The sequence below is a fragment of the Phocoena sinus genome, chromosome 10 (assembly GCF_008692025.1).
Source record: "Phocoena sinus isolate mPhoSin1 chromosome 10, mPhoSin1.pri, whole genome shotgun sequence".
Taxonomy (NCBI): domain Eukaryota; kingdom Metazoa; phylum Chordata; class Mammalia; order Artiodactyla; family Phocoenidae; genus Phocoena; species Phocoena sinus.
This window is the reverse complement of record NC_045772.1, coordinates 52,089,859-52,110,387: the sequence shown is the minus strand read 5'-3', so window position 1 is coordinate 52,110,387 and position 20,529 is coordinate 52,089,859. Positions and strand designations below refer to the sequence as shown.

General features: G+C 38.3%; 1 protein-coding gene across 1 annotated transcript in view; it reads right to left on the bottom strand.

Annotated features, from left to right (window-relative positions):
- Window positions 1-20,529, bottom strand: part of WIF1 (WNT inhibitory factor 1) — a 95,091-nt gene that overhangs the window by 29,448 nt on the left and 45,114 nt on the right. The window contains exon 3 of the mRNA XM_032644295.1: window positions 7,308-7,416. Within this exon, the coding sequence (XP_032500186.1) occupies window positions 7,308-7,416 (109 nt within the window). The remainder of the gene's footprint in view (window positions 1-7,307; window positions 7,417-20,529) is intronic.

The following is a 20,529-nucleotide window of genomic DNA, read 5'->3' as shown; positions in this document are numbered from 1 at the left end:
AAAATAAATAAAAGGAATCCAAATCTGAAAAGAAGAAGTAAAACTGTCACTGTTTGCAGATGACATGATACTATACATAGAGAATCCTAAAGATGCTACCAGCTAACTACTAGAGCTAATCAATGAATTTGGTAAAGTAGCAGGATACAAAATTAATGCACAGAAATCTCTGGCATTCCTATACACTAATGATGAAAAATCTGAAAGTGAAATTAAGAAAACACTCCCATTTACCATTGCAACCAAAAGAATGCAATATCTATGAATAAACCTACCTAAGGAGACAAAAAACCTGTATGCAGAAAATTTTAAGACACTGATGAAAGAAATTAAAGATGATACAAATAGATGGAAACATATACCGTGTTCTTGGATTGGAAGAATCAACATTGTGAAAATGACTCTACTACCCAAAGCAATCTACAGTTTCAATGCAATCCCTATCAAAGTACCAATGGCATTTTTCACAGAACTAGAATAAAACATTGCACAATTTTTATGGAAACACAAAAGACCCTGAGTAGCCAAAGCAACCTTGAGAAAGAAAAATGGAGGTGGAGGAATCAGGCTCCTTGATTTTAGACTATACTACAAAGCTACAGTAATCAAGACAGTATGGTACTTGCACAAAAACAGAAATATAGGTCAATGGAACAGGATAGAAAGCCCAGAGATAAACGCACACACATATGGTCACCTTATCTTTGATAAAGGAGGCACCCTCTTCAATAAGACAGCCTGGAAAAAAGACAGCCTCTTCAATAAGTGGTGCTGGGAAAACTGGACAGCTACATGTAAAAGAATGAAATTATAATACTCCCTAACACCATAAACTAAAATAAACTCAAAATGGATTAAAGACCTAAATGTAAGGCCAGACACTATAAAACTCTGAGAGGAAAACATAGGCAGAACATTATGACATAAATCACAGCAAGATCCTTTTTGACCCACCTCCTAGAGAAATGGAAATAAAAATAAAAATAAACAAATGGGACCTAATGAAACTTTAAAGCTTTTGCACAGCAAAGGAAACTATAAACTAGATGAAAAGACAGCCCTCAGAATGGGAGAAAATATTTGCAAACAAAGCAACTGACAAAGGATTAATCTCCAAAATTTACAAGCATCTCAATATTAAAAAAAACAAAAAAAAAACAGTCCAAACATGGGCAGAAGACCTAAATAGACATTTCTCCAAAGAAGATATACAGGTTGCCAAGAAACACATGAAAGGATGCTCAACATCACTAATCATTAGAGAAATGCAAATCAAAACTATAATGAGGTATCACCTCACACCAGTCAGAACGGCCATACTCAAACAAAAATCCAGAAACAATAAATGCTGGAGAGGGTGTGGAGAAAAGGGAATCCTCTTGCACTGTTGGTGAGAATGTAAATTGATACAGCCACTATGGAGAACAGTATGGTGTTTCCTTAAAAAACTAAAAATAGAACTACCATATGACCCAGCAATCCCATTACTGGACATATACCCTGAGAAAACCATAATTCAAAAAGAGTCATATACGACAATGTTCATTGCAGCAGTATTTACAGTAGCCAGGATATGGAAGCAACCTAAGTGTCCGTTGACAGATGAATGGATAAAGAAGATGTGGCACATATATACAATGGAATATTACTCAGCCATAAAACGAATCAAAACTGAGTTATTTGCAGTGAGGTGGATGGACCTAGAGACTGTCATACAGAGTGAAGTAACTCAGAAAGAGAAAAACAAAGACCATATGCTAACACATATATAAGGAGTCAAAAAAAAAAAAAGGTTGTGAATCACCTAGGGGCAGGACAGGAATAAAGACGTAGACGTAGGGAATGGACTTGAGGACACGGGGTGAGGGAAGGGTAAGCTGGGACGAAGTGAGAGAGTGGCATGGACACATATACACTACCAAATGTAAAACAGATAGCTAGTGGGAAGCAGCCACATAGCACAGGGAGATCAGTTCGGTGCTTTGTGTCCACCTAGAGGGGTGGGATAGGGAAGGTAGAAGGGAGACGCAAGAGGGAGGAGAAATGGGCATAAATGTATATTTATAGCTGATTCACTTTGTTATACAGCAGAAACTAACTGTAAAGCAATTATACTCCAATAAAGATGTCTTAAAAAAAAAGACCTCTTCCACACTGAGACCAGTATGGTGCTCATACAGCCTCAGCCTCGGTCATGCAAACCACTACCTCACAACAAGGGAAGAGATGAATAAGGTGCGCGAGATCTCATCCTCAACACCACATGATTATAAGCTGTTCCATGAATATAAATCATCCAACACAAATAGTCATCCATTCATTCTCTCAGCAAATACTTACTGAGTACCTACTCTGGGCTTCACTTTCTAAGGATGGGGGTCACCGGGAAGAAGATGGTCCTCCCAGCATTAACACCTATTTGACAATTTCTACACATTGGATTCCTGATGGTCTTGGTTGAGAAACACCCCTGCTCTGTTGGTTTCATGGGATGACAGAGAAAGAGTGTTCCAACAGGTAAAGCCTTGGCTTGATGGAAACTGTTTTTCGTTATCCAACTCGGGAATTTTACTGAACCACCCTGCAGTTTGTATTTCCTGTTCTTGTTCTCTTCAGATGCCAGAAAGCAGGCACTTCATAACTGTTAAAGATCAAGAGTTTTCTTTTTTGTGCAACGCTTAGGCATATAGGAGTCTGTAGGATAAAAGGACACCTTAGCAGCTTGAGGGTATTAAATAGACCAGCAGAGTAATGAACGCTACCTGGATGCTTAGGAGCAAGACACACTGATTTGGTTACTTTTTAATAATTCAAGTTACCCTCACTGCTCATGCTGGGGGGACTGAGCTTAATGAGGCTAATGAGTAACTGCCCTGAAATGAACTACAATTCCCATAAACTTCTTGCACCTGCATTTCTGCAAACAAATCCTACATCTGCCTCCAAAAATCTCTATGGGGAGAGGGGGGGTTGTCCGTGTAAAATGTGTGTGTGTGTGTGTGTGTATAAATGCGCACACATGTGCATGAGTCACCTCATCCCAGGCTTGTTCTTTTTAGTCTCACCTTGCCCAAAGTATCATCCACTTTTTCTTCTACATTTTATTAAAGATTCTAATTAGCAAATGATGTTTTCTCTAAACATGATCTATTAAAGTGTTCTCATATCATATATTCAAAACCTTACTGCTTCAATATCGTAAGAAGCAGAACTTCAGTAAACTTTTTTTTTTTTACTAGACACAAAAAACTGATAAAACCGGGAAGATTTTGGATATAAGCATTTGATTAGAAATCCAAAGATTCAAGATTTATTTTAAGTTGAGGAGGTATAACTGTGCAATTAATGAACACCTTTTAATGGGCTGAATGAGTTTGTACGTCTTTAATAATCAGAAAAAGACGAAAGAAAAATTCAAAAACATGAAATGGAAATTGAGAGACATATTATGTATTTATCTTACTCCTGACCACTTCTTAAGAAAAAGAACAAATGTGCTCAAGAAAAATTTCATAGAAAATTATCTTCAACTCAAAAGGAACACCAAGTGACGTGGCATGAGACTGAGTAATGCCCTATTCCAAGAATTTGGTGGTCATATTCTAAGAACTTTCTTGTCTCCATGATGTAGCAGTATGCAATAATACTAGCATTATCATCTGAGCGGAACTGGGGTACCCATGTATCTGGAATGGGATATTCATATCCTTGAGGCTACAAATCTCAGGTGAGTGTATCTCCAGAACCCAAGGCCTTTTTCCTTCATAGGAGCTTCCTAGAACCTAAACCCATCTGGATTGGAAGTAAATCCTCTGGGAGGGCTGTGAGTCATATCGGCAGCACTGGGATGACCCAAGAGAAACTCAGATTCACACTCTTCCTGTCTATACCCACATGGGCACCTATGCCAGGAAATTAGAGAAACTCTGTGCTTATTTAGTCCCCAACTCTTACAGTGCTGGGATGTGGCAATACAGATACATTGGAAGTAGTAGATGACTACAACCTGAAAATGGACTCTGTAAGGGTGCCTGATTTCCTGATTATTTCATCAATTTAAATTAGCTCCTCAGCAAAGGAAACCATAAACAAAATGAAAAGACAACCTGCAGACTGGGAGAAAATATTTGCAAATGATGCAACCGACAAGGGGTTAATTTTCAAAATATACTAACATCTCATACAGCTCAATATTAAAAAAAAAACAATCAAAAAATGGGCAGAAGATCTAAATAGACATTTCTCCAAATAAGGCATACAGATGGCCAACATCACTAATCATTAGAGAAATGCAAATCAAAATTAAAATGACGTACCACCTCACACCAGTCAGAATGGCCATCATTAAAACGTCTACAAATAACAAATGCTGGGGAGGGTGTGCAGAAAAGGGAAGCCTTCCTACACTGTTGGTGGGAATGTAAGTTGGTGCGGCCACTATGGAAAACAGTATGGAGGTTACTCAGAAAACTAAAAATAGATCTACCATATGATTCAGCAATTCCACTCCTGGGCATATATCCAGAGAAAATTCTAATTTGAAAAGATACAAGCACCCCTTTGTTCATAGCAGCACTATTTACAATAGCCAAGTCATGGAAACAACCTAAATGTCCATCAACAGATGCATGGAGAAGGAAGATATGGTGTATATATATATATATATATATATATATATATATATATATACACACACACACACATATATATACATACAGTGGAATATTACTCAGCCATAAAAAAGAATGAAATAATGCCATTTGCAGCTACATGGATGGACCTAGAGATGATCATACTAAGTGAAGTAAGTCAGAAGGACAAATACCATATGATATCACTTATCTGTGGAACCTAAAACATGACACAAATGAACTTACATACGAAACAGACTCACATAGAGAACAGACTTGTAGTTGCCAAGGGGGAGGGGTGTGGGGGAGTGATGGATGGGGAGTTTGGGACTAGCAGATACAAACTATTATATATAGAATGTATAAACAACAATGTCCTATTGCATAGCTCAGGGAACTATATTCAATATCCTATAATAAACCCTAATGGAAAAGAAAAAAATTAGCTCCTAACGAGATCTTCATTTGATGTCTGACAAATTATTCTAATGTTCCTCTAAAAGAACAAGACTAATCTTCTTTTTTAAGAGACAGGATTCTGCTATCAATTATTTTAATATAAAACTATAAATATTATAATATTAGAACAAACAGTAGTCTCTAAAACCAACTCTTATCTATAAAAAACTTATTGTAAAATAAAGAGCATATCTTGAGTCAGTCCAACCTCTTACACTGGAAAAGTCAACAATTCAGAAAAATAATTCAGGTTGAGCCCTACCTCATACTACTGCCAAAATAAATTTTTATAAAATATTAGAAGCATGTGTAAATTATCACCTAATGGTTCTCTGGAATAGGAATTAATTTCCAAGCATAAAAGTAATAGGAAAAACATCACAAAGGAAAAGATAGTTTTGACCACACAGGATTTTAAAGCCTCTGCATATCCCTCCTCAAAAAAATAAAATAAAACATAAATTGAAAAAATTGCAATCAACAGTCAGTACTTTATAGTGAGCTTTGCAAATTAATAAGAACCACAGTATTTCAATATAAAAATGAGCACGGCACACAGACATTTACACTGTCTAACAGATACAAGAAAACAACTTCCTACCTCATAATAGGAATTTAAAAAATCAAATTGAAAGAACACTGAGGGACCACTTTTCACTTTTTAAGTCAGCAAAATAGCTAACATGATTAATAACACATGTTGATGAAGTTAGTAAGCCAGGCACTCTCCAACACTGCTAGCCAGGGTGCAAATAGGCACAGCCTTTGTGGAAAGTAATTTGGCATTTTGGCAATTTAAGAGCCTTTTAAAAAGTTCATAGCTCATATCCTTTGACACAATAATTTTACATCTAAGAATCTATTCTTAACAAAATAATGAGATGAACTTTAAGATTTTGCTACACACATGAATCCAACAAGTATTTTCTGAGAGCCTGTTCTATGCTGGGCCCTGTGTTGGCAGTCATGGTGAATAAGACAAACAGGGCTACTGACCATCTGTTATTTTAAAAATGATGTTTACTGTGATATTTCTAGTATGCCAACCCTAAAAACAATCTAAGTAACACAATAAGGGAATGAGTAAATAAATTATGGTATGTTCATAAAACAATATTATAAGGGCATTAAAAATAACTTTTGGAAAAATGTGTAGTGACATGGGAAAATGCTTATGTTAAAATGTTAAAAGCCAAAAAATCATTATGCAAGACCAAATATATAATATTACTACAATTATGTAAAAATATATATATACTCAATGTAACATAGGTTACATAAGTGATCTCTGTATTTTTCTAAAAGTCATAAAACCTGGGCTCTAGTCTCAGCTTCACTGCTTATTACATGACTATGGGAAAGTCAGTTAAACTTCACAAGCCTCAATTTTCTAATTTGTAAAATGGAGCTGTTAATTCAGGCCTTGACGCCCTCCCAGAACACAAATTAGATAATGCATGAACTGGTGTTTTGTAAGTTGAAAAGTTCTAAACAAATAACTGCATACTGGATTTTCTTAGTAGAGAAGGATGATTAGATCTGAAAGACTGAACCCCTTTCTCCTACTTTTCTATGTCTCCTCTCTACTTCAAATTCCTATTCAGGGCTTCCCTGGTGGCGCAGTGGTTAAGTGTCCGCCTGATGATGCAGGGGACGTGGGTTCGCGCCCCGGTCCGGGAAGATCCCACATGCCGCGGAGCGGCTGGGCCCGTGAGCCATGGCCGCTGAACCTGCGCGTCCGGAGCCTGTGCTCCACAATGGGAGAGGCCACAACAGTGAGAGGCCCGCGTACCGCAAAAAAAAAAAAAAAAAAAAAAATTCCTATTCAATACAATGTTCATTTAGGGGAAGTTTTTCTTGACTTGTCCCATTCTCACTCGATCACTTACTTTGCATCTTTGCCACATTTATATGTACTACATTAATTCACACTTGTTGGCCAAGTATATCTCACATAGTGACTTTTCTTTTTCTAATCTGGAATCATTTATGAACTGAGTTTTTAGAAAATTCTAAAACTTCCATTTCTTCATGCCTATCCTAATCTTTTGCCCAAAGGAAATAGGGACATAACAACTGCTTTGCCCTAAAATCAATAGATCTCTTCAGGAAAACATTCTGTAATGTCTCTGATGGGTGACATCTGGATCTAAAATATTATTCCCATCGCTATTATATTTTAAGTGTAAACCTTTCTCTGAGGCGAAGACCACCCACCTGATGCCTTGTGAGGCACTGTTCCCAGCAGAGGGACATTGACGGTTGGGTCTGCCATGATGCCTTTATCCAGGGAGCGCAAGGACAGGAATTCATAGAAGTATTCTGCCTACAACAAAAGGCATTGACAATCAGCACCATGGAAACCACAGAGAGTGGGAAGGCACTTCTCAATTCATCATCTCTCTGATGGAAGACTGACATTTTTCACTACAGGAATTCTGGAGCATACGGCACTTAAAATATTGTGTAGGCATAACTCTCTCTTCTGGGTTTTAGAACTCTAGAATTAGATTCTGCTTGGAGAGAAGTGATTCTTTAAAAATATTAATAACACATATCCACGATATTCACAAGGTAGCCTTTTAGCTTAAAAGGATTGAGAAAACTTCTCTTAAGGAAACAGGTGATGTCAAAACAATCTTCAACTAGCCCTTAGAAAATCCATCTGAGCTTCTTGGGTCATTCTTTAATTCTTTTCAAATCTGACGTGAGTCTTTGACCAGAATTTGGAAAGATGTAATAAATAAGTGATAATGAAAGCAGCAACCTATTGGCAAAAGAAGACATGAAAGTCCAAAATTTAATTTTCTTGGTGTGAATGTTTATTTTTCAGTATCATTCCCTTTGGAAGGTTTATATTTAACATCTCAATTTAATTATGGAGAGAAAAGTCTAAAAATGTGAAAACCACCTCTTCAATAATGACAACAAGCCGTAAAGCTTTATATTGTAAACATTTTCATTTTCCCACTGAGTCAGTTGAGAAAATGATTCTTGCTACTTGAATGGCCATGAAATACTGAAAGTAGTGATGTATAATCTCACTGTAGAGCTTTGATGCTTAACTGATCCTCAGCTGGATTATTAAAACGGTTTGTGATGGAAACAATGTGTTCTTGCTTAAGACTAAAGAACAATCAATAAATAGCACAGATTCTGAAATGAAAGATAGGCAGATTGAGAGGTTCTGCAGTTATCTGTAGGATATCCAGAATTTGGATGGGTTAATTAAGTTGATTACATAAACATGGGCTAGGAAGAGGTTTAAAAAAGAATACAGCCTATCTTATACGCAGTATAAAAATTTATATGCAGTATAAAATTTATTTTCCAATGTGGAAGATATAAGAGATATATGGTAGACATTGACACAACCTTCTGCCTTAAGTCACAATATCAATGTATTAGGCATTAAGGGCTTTACCATGAGGGTGATCATGCAAAAGGGTAATCTCAGCAGCTATAGGGACACTGTCCATGCCTGGAGTGAGTTGAAAAGCACTTGCAGCTTTCACTAGGTCAAAAGGGGCACCTTCACTGACCAAGTTCCCACTGCAACCGCTTCTTTGAATTGTGGCGGTGGTTCCAGAAGACCACTGTGAAAGGTTCCCTGGGTGGGTAAAAAGAGTTGTGTGAATTAATTTTACTCAATTCGTTCACTAGGAGGGCCCTGAGGATAAAGGGTCATAAGACAGTTCATTCCTACCCTGTCTAAGGGAAGGATTGCAAAAATTCTGATGAAAAGAGTGTCATCAGGAAAGGTCATTCAATTGGAATGAATTCCTTTGAAAAAGAAAACATTATTTATGTCCCTTCAGGAAAACCAACGACTATTAAAAGTGGGCTACTTCTTAGACGGCGTTTCGTGAATCTAGGTGTTTTAAATGACTTCTACCGGCTGTGCTTCCCTCTATACTTTACTAGATAATCTTTGTCCTTCCCCTTTTTGTTCTAAAGCATATCATGGTAGGTATGATGAAGGGATTTAGCACTGTATGCCCTTGTAATTAATAACTTTTGGTTACTTATATTACCAAGTACAGTAATATCAGCTAGCAACAATAACACAACAACCACTTGTGAAATTCCACATGCCAAAATATTCGAAATATTTGTATTTATAGTACATTTAACAATAGAAAAGAGCTGAGTGGACAGAGTGCAAATATGTTGAAAATAAAACACTTCAGTAGCTATATTGCTTCAAATAACACATAATGTTATCATTTGCTGCTCCATCATTATACCTTTCACGTTATAAATTAAATCTGTGTTTATATGGATGATGTATTTTAAAAATGCATTTATAAAAACTAATATAATTTCAGTAAGTTTTTAAGATCATTTTTTGCATTAATAAGAAAAAGGATGAAAGACTAGACACCAAGATTAAAACAATGACTGTGTAGGAGTTGTTTTTTAAATTGGAGTGTAATTGCTTTACAATGTTGTGTTAGTTTCTGTTGTACAACTATGTGAATCAGCTATATCCCACCCCTCTAGGTCATAACAGAGCACTGAGCTGAGCTCCCTGTGCTATGTGGCTGCTTCCCACTAGCTGTCTGTTTTACACATGGTAGTGTATATATGTCAATGCTACTCTCTCACTTCGTCCCACCCTGTGTCCACAAATCCCTTCTCTACGTCTGCGTCTCTTTTCCCGCCCTGCATGACTGTGTAGGATTGATAGTAACTGATTTTTTTCCTTTTTTGTCTCTTTTCCAAATTTTCCACATGTGGTTCCATGACTTTTATAGTGAAATAAATACACTTATTTAACAACAGGCATTAATCATTTACCCTGCTTTCACTTCTGTGTGGCTGATGATAATCATTGGCTCTATTTGTATAAATCTCTGATCAGAGTTGAAATATTCTTCTTGGGCTTCTATTGAGTGGGGCCACGCTCACGTAACAATGTATTTAATCTCTTGCAGTCTCCCTGAAAGTGTGCTTCCAGAAAACAACACTCGGTATTTAAGCAGATTCTGAATGTCTCTTTCAAAAGCTTTTGATGATGTTCACAGAACGTGGGGCTGAAAGAATTTCACTCAGTCCAGACATATAACTTCATAGAACCTCTGGGTCTCCTGCTGTTGCTTTTGAGCGTGGTCACGTAAAGTAGGTTGGGAAGCACGAATGCGCTATATTCAGTTCCAGAGAGTTTATAATTAGCATTGGCATGGCCTCGCCACAGCATGCAGCTAGGTTTAATAAACATCTCTGGCAAGCCAATACTCTGATCTTATCAATCACAGATTTTACACTACAGGTTTTAGGATGTCCGTTTGATTTCTTTGCGAATCAGTCAGCATCATGGCTTTTCTACTACAGTTCTAAGACTATCACAAGGAACTGGTCAAAACAGTTTCTTCTTCGGATCTTATCAGCAAAAGGCAGCTACCAGAGAAAACCTTTTTACTTATTTGGCTTTCTTTTTAGAGATGATGATGCTATAATCTCTAAAGTATATAATTTTCTTCACACCTGGTAGGTATTTTTCAAAAGGACTTTGTCCATGTTCATGTCCACTGCCTTCTTACAAACTCCAACTTGAAAACCACTTAGAAATTGACCAACCCTTTGTCTGATCTCAACACTGACTTCTTTCAGTTTCACTTTGTCATTATAAAGCAATCTATCAAAATCAACCAATACCATATAAATATTTTTACAAATAAATTATCATCACCATGAGGTAGAGATGAAATATATTCCTCATTTAGCTTAAGGGCTTAAATATTTCCCTCAAAATCAGAAAATGGCTGATGGAAGAGGTGATAGATTTATTAATGTCATATTATAACTCCTAGACAGGACTTTCTGTTCTTACTTTATTTATAATAAACATTCTTAGTCCCAAAACTCTGTCCTGGAAAAACTTATTTGGGGGCAAATAAAACCTAAATTCTATGCCAAAGAGAACAGAGAGCTAGCTTTAAAGTTTGGGAACAAGTTTCACAAATTGCACATTTATTATTGAGATAAAAGTAACTCAGAGCATGAGCTGCAACAGGGAGAGCATAAAACCTCTATTAGGAAAAAGTACATTCTGTTACATTAAATGACACTAGTGGAAACTCAGGTAGCGGTAACTAGGATGCTTATTTGGGAAACACATGAAAGGACTGCCTTGTATTCAAACAAAGAATGGGTCTATTCAGAAGAATAATTCACTTCTAAATTAAGTTGCTGAGAAATCTTGCTGGCCTGGCTTGCCACGCAGTAAATTTTCTTTTCATAGAGGGGTATAAAAGACACCCAAATATTATCAAGAAAGGAGGGCTGGAAGCCATTTAACTTGCTTCCAAGCAACTTGGCTGAATCTTAAGAGTTGTTCCTTCCAGAAGAGATGAAGACATCATTTAAACAGCAAAATGGGATAACTCATAAGGCCTTTGCTCTGGCACTCATTTTGGGGTAGACATGGAGAAAGGAAGCAGAGAATTGCATTAACCATTGGAAGGAATGGAGAGAATCCAGTATTTCTTTTCCACCTTTGAAGTTCTGAGTTTATGGTATACACTTAATCTAATAAGCACAATAATTGCAGGAACCTCTGAGTTAAGAATCAAAGGTTCTTCATAAAACCATGGCTCTCAAACCTCTTTTAACTTCATATATTACGATGTTGGCCTAAGTATTCATGGGAAAACTTAAACATTAAAGGTATCGTATTTGTCCCTCCAAAATTTTCAGGTGATTTAAAAATACAGAACAGGACTTCCCTGGTGGCGCAGTGGGTAAGAATCCTCCTGCCAATGCAGGGGACACGGGTTCGAGCCCTGGTCTGGGAAGATCCCACGTGCCACAGACAACTAAGCCCGTGCGTCACAACTACTGAGCCTGCGCTCTAGAGCCCGCGAGCCACAACTACTGAAGCCCAGGCGCCTAGAGCCCGTGCTCCGCAACAAGAGAAGCCACCCAATGAGAAGCCTGCGCACCACAATGAAGAGGAGCCCCCACGCACCACAGTTAGAGAAAGCCCACGCGCAGAAATGAAGAGGTCTTCATTTCTTCATGCAGCCAAAAATAAAAAATATAAATAAATAAATAAATTTATTTAAAAAATACAGAACATACTGCCATAAAGTTTGAAATTTTACCAATAATTTTTGTTGAGTGTTCATTATACTCTAGTCACTGTTCATTTAATTGTCACAACAGCCTACTATTACAGCATACAAGTATGTTCAGATTAGCCAGGCCCTGAGCCTGAGAATTACTAAAGGGATATAAAATAGCTCCTACACGGTATGTGAAATGCAAGAAGAAATCTACTAAAATAAGCAAGAAAGGAAAATAGTTCAATGCTGAAGTCCCAAACAAAACGAATAAGCATGCCCAATGCTTAAAATAATCTGACACCTGAATGTCTAGACCAAAAATGCCAGATCTCACGTTCTTCCTCGGCATTCTTCTTGTTACCTCTCTGCAAAATTTCATCCTTCAAACTCACAACTCCTTATCCTTGGATTCTGTGACAGTCCACTGATTCTTGTCCCACATCTTGACTTTCCTGCATGTCCTTATTAAGTCTCCTTTCAGCTCACAGTCTCAGAAAATCATTCGGACTCAAGCCTCAGCTCTTCATTCGTTACATTCTGCCGTAAAACTCCTGCACTTTCACAGACTGAAGTACTGAATATTTCCTTCTGAGCAATGAGATGCTCAGCGTGAAACATTTACACCACGTCATGGCGTGCTGTTTCAGCATGGAGCCTCATTCACAAAGCACCATCCCCACCTGATTTCTTTGCATCTGTCGACAGTATTATCATTTTTCTATAATAAAGGCACCAAACCTTAGAGTTATTTCTTGCCTCTCCCGATAGCCAGACGCAAAAATCTTATCCTTTCTCTTTTTGTAATCTTTTTTTTAAAAACATCTTTATTGGAGTATAATTGCTTTACAATGGTGTGTTAGTTTCTGCTTTATAACAAAGTGAATCAGCTATACATATATGTATGTCTCCATATCTCCTCCCTCTTGCGTCTCCCTCCCTCCCACCCTCCCTATCCCACCCCTCTAGGTGGTCACAAAGCACCGAGCTGATCTCCCTGTGCTATGCGGCTGCTTCCCACTAGCTATCTATTTTACGTTTGGTAGTGTATATATGTCGATGCCACTCTCTCGCTTTGTCCCAGCTTACCCTTCCCCCTCCCCATATCCTCAAGTCCATTCTCTAGTAGGTCTGTGTCTTTATTCCTGTCTTAACCCTAGGTTCTTCATGACCTTTTTTTTTTCTTAGATTCCATATATGTGTTAGCATACGGTATTTGTTTTTCTCTTTCTGACTTACTTCATTCACTCTGTATGACAGACTCTAGGTCCATCCACCTCACTACAAATAACTAAATTTCATTTCTTTTTATGGCTGAGTAATATTCCATTGTATATATGTGCCACATCAATTCCGTCTCTTCCTTTCATTCCCACTGCTCACCCTAACCCAACCTTTATTTCTTCAAGGTGGCATTACTGTAACATTTCTGAACTATCCTTCCTCTCTGCCTCTTTAAAATATCTGCCATAACATAAGCCAATATAGCTAATGAAAACATCCCTTTTTCGTTGAAGTACAGCTGATTTACAATATTGTGTTAGTTTCAGGTGCACCACATAGTGATTCAGTATTTTTGCAGATTATATTCCATGATAGGTTATTACAAGATAATGGGTATAATTCCTGGTGCTACACAGTATATACTTGTTGCTTATCTATTTTATATATAGTAGTTTGTATTTCTTAATCCTATCCTCTTAATTTGCCTCTCCCCCCTTCCCTCGCCCCTTTGGTAACCACAAGCTTGTATTCTGTATCTGTGAGTCTGTTTCTGTTTTGTATATACATTTATTTGTATTATTTTTTATTTTTTTTGATGTGGACCATTTTTTAAGTTTTTATTGAATTTGTTACAATATTGCTTCTGTTTTGTGTTTTGGCTTCTTGGCAGAGAGGCCATGTGGGATCCCAGCTCCCCAACCAGGGGTTGAACCCACACACCCCCCTGCACTGGGAGGCGAAATCGCAACCACTGGACCGCCAGGGAAGTCCCTGTGTTATTTTGTAGATTCCACATATAAGTGATACCAAGTATTTTTCTTTGTCTGACTTACTTCAATAAGCATAATATTCTCTAGGTTCATCCACACTGCTGCAGATGGCAGTATTTCATTCTTTTTTACGGTGGAGTAATACTCCATTGTATGTATAAACCACATCTTCTTAATCCAATCATCTGTTGGGCACTTGGGTTGTTTCCATGTCTTGGCTATTGTAAACATGTATCTTTTTGAATTAGTATCACTTTCGCCACATCACAATCCTTTCCTGTCTCTCTTTATCTCCAGGATAAGGCCTTTAGCCTGTCTGAATGTCCTTCCACAATTTGGGTCCACATTTCCTTTATTTCTTACTACTCCCCAACAGGGATACACTGATGGAGCTCAACTGGCCTGCTCTGTACCTACCGGAGCCACACCTGTATCCCAGTGTTTTGGCCTATACTGACCTGTGATAGGACTTAAACCAGCCTGGCCCTTAAACATGTACCGCCATGTATTATTATGAAACTTTTCACATGTGTATATCATGTATTCTCATATACATTTTGGATTCTTTGTGTTGAGGATGGGATTATATATTTTTTTCCAGAACTCTACTGGAGATTCACTCAGCCTTGTGCACAGCACGAGGTATTTAATAAATATTTGCTGAATGAATGAATGACCTACCAAGGAACATCCAGATGTGTAAGCCCACTGCGTTCCAGAACACATGGTTGTGGTGAAGTGGCGTTAGCCTCTGATTCTACTGATAGGCAGCAGCTTCTCTGTTTTGGCAATTGCTCAATTACTTTTATGGGTCAAAAGATTCTCTTTTACTTTGCTGTGTGGCAGTCCCCGCAGCATACATAGAGAATAGAGAACATTTTAGAAGAAAAAAACAGTCAAACAAACATTGACATTTGATAGCCAGCCAATCTGGGCATAGTTTGTAACCGTTTTATGCTTGTTTGGGGACAAAACCTTGGCAATCAGGCTCCCAGAAGGAATATAAGCAAATCGTGTAAACAAGGTCCAGTTCTGAATCATGACTGTCCAGTGCTCCTCTGGTTCATATTTCCCACTTGCATCTCTCCTATAAGTTACATAGATATACTTATAAGGACATGCAATTTATATAATTTTAAAAGTTTATAAATTTTGTAAAATTGTATAAATTTACATAAATTTTGCATTCTGTAAGTTACAATATGCAATTGCCAATGTCACTGAAATATCAACAATGACTTTTTTCCTGCTTTCTTTTGAAACTGGCCCTAAAAGGAACTTGTTTCAACAACAAAAAGAAAACGCACCTTCTCATGCAGAGTAGTTATTTAATTATGTTGCTGGCTTGGATTAAATTGACATTGAAATTAACATTTTTAAGGAGACAATTTCAATCAGCCTAGTTCTTCTGTTCTAGTAACTGTTTTTATACACACTAGAGTAGACCACAGTCAGTGGGCTGGTTGAGGGAGTGAAGTTATTGGAATATAATGGTAATAGTAAAACTTAAAGTCCAAGTAAACACACCCGGGACCACAAGAGTTTTGTAAACTAAAACTGGCAGGAGATCACACAGTTTGGCTTCACATGAATCTGAAATATCTAAGACATTTTCCATTTTTTCCTCCTAGGGTTTGGAACCATCATCGCTCATGCAAACCAGAAACAGACCCGGTTATCTGACAAATCCCTGGCTAGCCACTCTCTTTTAAGATTCCTAAAGATAGGAAAGCAATGCAAGAGAGCTATATTGCTATTTTGTATTAGATAAAACGAAAAGTTAGGTTTTGTTTTCTTTTTAATTTTTTTGAGGGAGGGGTATAACAAGGCAGCAGAAAAGCAAAGCATTAGAGAATGGAAAAGGTTTTTTAAAAATTCTTTTGAAGACTGAAAAAAAGGGTATCAGTATAAAGACCACGTAGGCTCTGAACAAAATACAGTCCCCGTTCAGCAGCACACATTCACCAGACTGCCAAAATTTTCCTTGGAAAGAGCGATGTTGGTAGGGTAGGAGATAGATGGGCCCCTGGGCTGGATGGCTGGTGTTTGTCAGGTGGAGTAAAATTGAAGCTTTGTTCTCACCAGACACTCCAGAAGCTGAGCTCTGCTGAAGTAAAGAGATAAGATGACCACTGCTGAGGTCAAGGAAAACTTCCCTGTCTGCACATGCACAGGAAAGCTCCTTGGGGGTGAAAAAGGGAGGGTGCGCCACCCCATAGTAAGTGTGGACATATGCCCCACAGGCCTCTGTGGTGGGATCCGTCTTAGCAAAAATTTGTGCACACACGTTGGGGAGGATCCTAGGACCAGTCAAGTGTGGAAAATAGAACAAGATAATTGTCCAAAGGTAAACAAAGACCCGGAAGGACTGTCCTATATAAGTGATTTAAATCACCTCTTTACTGTGCTCCTCCCCTCATTAGAGAGGACTTCCGTACCCTTTCTCTCTGGGTGTGTATTTCTGCCTTGCTTCTGTCTTAAGTAAACAGACTCCTTATCTGTGTGCTCTCCTACATGTTATGCTGTGTCTCTGATAATAAACTTTGTACCTGTTTTTACCTCCTTGAAACATTCTTGCTTTCAAATGGGGATAAGAGCCAGGGAAACTTTGTCTTTAGCCTCTAGCTCCTGGTGGTCCAGCGGCTAGGATTCCTGGCTTTTTTCATCCAGGCTACCCGGGTTCAATTCCTGGGCACGGAACTAAGATCTCTCTTCAGGACCGCTCACTGCTGCCTCTCTGAGATCATCGACAGCAGTGGGGTTCCTGAAAGCTTCATTTCTTTTTATTCCTCAAGGCTTCTGGGACAAGTACCTCCTTCTCAGAATAAGCCTGCCCTAATTCAAGCATTTGTAAAGTTACGGGTCAGTGCCAACCTAAAAACTGGGCAGTAGGAAGGAGGACCATATTGGGCAATATTGCGTGGGGTAAGGTAAGGGACTGAGGAAAGAAAACATCATTACAAGTGGTGCAGCTGGCACTTTGAGGGCTAGGGACAGTCTATACAGGAGGTATGGGGAAAAAAACTGTGGAGGAACTCAGGAGTACAGCTACAATGTCTCCTGGACACTAAGAATAATTCTTGGAGACCATGGAAGGGCTAATAAAGCAGCAGTATGAATGCAAGTGTTCTAGAGGAGATGGGAGAGGGAGAGTTCAGTTCTGACAAAGGAATAGGAATACTTTTTCTATTTTTTTCCTTCACATCTCAAGATTTACATTTGAATATTTCTTTTCTTAAAGCTTCAGAAGCAGTCATTGGATATTCACTTAACGGAGGTGGTGTGTGGGAGAGAATGTGCTAAGAGCTATTTATCTAATAATAATTTAGAAACCGCGCAAGTACCCTTAACACCTCGTTTATTCTTCATCAGTGTCTCATCCCCTTATTCTCTTTCACATAATTCACTTGGTGGTATATTTCAGCATATCACATTTTTGGGGGGCAGAATGACACTTATAAAGTGTACCAATAAATTTGGGTAGTACATATAAGTAGCTCAAAAGAGGCAAAGTTAATATTCCATTTCTTTCAGAGTTCTTTATAATTTATCTCTAGAGGTACATATTTATTACATTCTATTGATAAAAATTGTTTGAAATTTTTAATGGACTTAGAAATGTCAGGAGATAGTCTCAGTGATGGCTTTTAAAATATTTAATATTAGGTCATATTTTTCTTAGTTTAAGCTTCAGGTAAAGAATTGCTTCTGCAATTCTTTATTATTATTTTTTTTATTGAATCCACATGGACAGTATTAACTTCTCTGATAAAACCCAGAAAAAACACTTTCTCCCTTAACTTTGTTTTAAAAAAATGCATTAAACTAACTTGTTAATGGTTATGAGAGATGCCTTAATTTGACTTCTTTGTTCATATCATGTCAATTTCATATATCAGAATACTATGTGACAAGATATCCTCCAATGGCCAGTTGTTCTGTTCCTACCTAAGAGCCAAAGAGAAAAAGAATCTGTAACCTCATAATTAGATTTGCAAAGTCCAAAATTTAGAGAACTAGTCTTACTAGCGAAAGATTCAAATAACAGTCACCACTATACAGTTTTTTACGCTTCAGAAAAAGCCACTGCCTCCAACATACAGCACAGTTAGCCTTTTAAATCGTCTAAGCTCCTCTGGATATTTGCTGCTATAAAATTATTAGTCATCCATACACCAATCGTCCCTCTTTAAGAGAAAGAGAAACAGCACTGAAGCAATTTCCTGGAGACTACTGATGCTGAAAACCCATAAGCTGAGGACTGGCTAAATCTATGTGGCTAACTCCAGTCGTCTCCGAGGACCCCTGAGCAATTCTTTTAAACATCCCTAGTTTCTCCCTTCTCCTACACACAATTCCATAGATTCCCCCAAGTCCTCTGCCCCATTCCTGCTGTCTTCACTCAACTGACGACAATATCTTATCCACAGTGAAAACAGAGACTGCTAGATAGGAATTCTCTCAACTTTCCTCCGTCTACCTACAAATAGGCCACATCCACATTCCATCCTGCTTCCTTCCCACATCCTCTGAGACTGGCTCCATCAATAATGTCATCTTCTCTCATCTATAATAATGTGATGAAAAGGTTAAAAACCCAACCCTGTGCCTACCAGGCTATCTTTCTTCCTTCCTATTATTATGATGTTTCCAGAGGAGGCTATACTTGTGGCCTTGGTTTTCTTGCCCATCGGTCTTCAGCTCATTAGAGTATGGCTTTTTTCTCTCATTACTATTAAAATGTTTTCCTAAAAGGTCACGGATGACTTCCAAGTTGTTAAATCCATTGAGCACTTTTCCGCCTTAATCTCTCCTGTATTCTCTTAAATTTTTTAACACAATCAGCTTCTCTCTCTCTTTGACCTATACATAAAAACAATTTGGGTTTTCTGTCTCCTTCTCTGATCAGTCTTTCTCTATGACCTTCACATGCTTCTCTTTTTATAACTGCACCTTACAACGAGTTTGGAATGTGGGCCCATACACCATTAGAGAATCCATAGCTTTTGTGTTTATATGTATATGACTATTCTGGGGGGAGAGTAGACCCTAGCTTTTATCACATTCTTAAAGGAGTCCATGACTCAAAAAAAAAAAAAAAAAAAAAAAAGGTTAAGAACCACTGCCTTCAAGGTTGATGTTTACTTCTGGTCTGCTCTTCTTGCTTCTGCTCTCTTCTTGGGGTGTCTTAATCGTTTCTATGTCTTCGATTTACACCTACATTTCCATGATCTCCAAATTTTTATCTCCAGTTTTCACCCTTCTTCTGAGCTCTAGATTCATATCGACAGCTGTCTACCAGACATCTACCCTTGGACTTAACATGCTTGAACCAAACTCATTATCTTCCCAATGAACCTGTTCACTTATATGTCTTTAGACAGCAAGCGCCCTATAACCAGTGGCCCAAGCTCTAAACGTGGCAGTCTTTTTAGACTATTCTTTCAACAACCACCTCTACAAACTTTCACTGATTTCTCAAATCTATTTCCTTCTTTCCTTCCCATTGTTATGACCAAAATTCAGACATTTCTCACTCATGCTCCTGTAATTGTCCCTCAACAAATGTTCCTATTAATGAATGACCTCCAGATGTATGCCCTCCAATCCACATTATCATCCAGTTTTTCCTCCTGAATGCCAGCTGGACCACATCACCGCCCCCACTTAAAACCCTTAATAATTTCTAACCACAAGGAGGAGTTCAGCTACAGCTTTGCACTGGGCTCTGCACACCAGCCTCTTCTCTCATGTCTTTCCTCACGAGGCATTGACCCGGTCACAGCAAGCTTTGAATCCACTGAGCTGCCATGCTCTCTCATGAACCCTCCTCTACACTTGGAATGTCTAGCCCTGCCCTTGTCCACCAGGCAAGGTCCACCTTGACTTACCTCTCCAGACTCAGGTGAAATGTCACCTCTTTGGTAAAACTCTTCCACTCCAGATGCTTCTTTCCTGTACTCTTCCTTATCTTTACTATTGTATTTATGCTAACAATCTATTTACTTGTCTTCCCACTCTCCTCTAGGCAGAGGATCTTGTCTGTTCTTATTTGCATCCCCGATGACTAATATATTTTTTGTGGCTCAAAAATGATTATAAAAAAACCGATACAAGCTTTAAGTCCAGTTAGTCATCTCCTTAAAAATAACAGGTAAATCATGTCTTACCATGTCTAGTCCAAGTCATGAAATTTCTGACTTTCAACGAAACAGAAGCCCCAGTATATTGTGAAGCTTTGATCGAGGGAGGTAGACTGGAATTCCAGTCACAAGTCAGCAGGAAACGGGTGACAATGAGGCCACACACAAGAAAACTAAGCTGCCTCTGAGCTGGCCCTCCGCTGAGACAGCTAGCAGTCCAAATAACACCATCCAGACT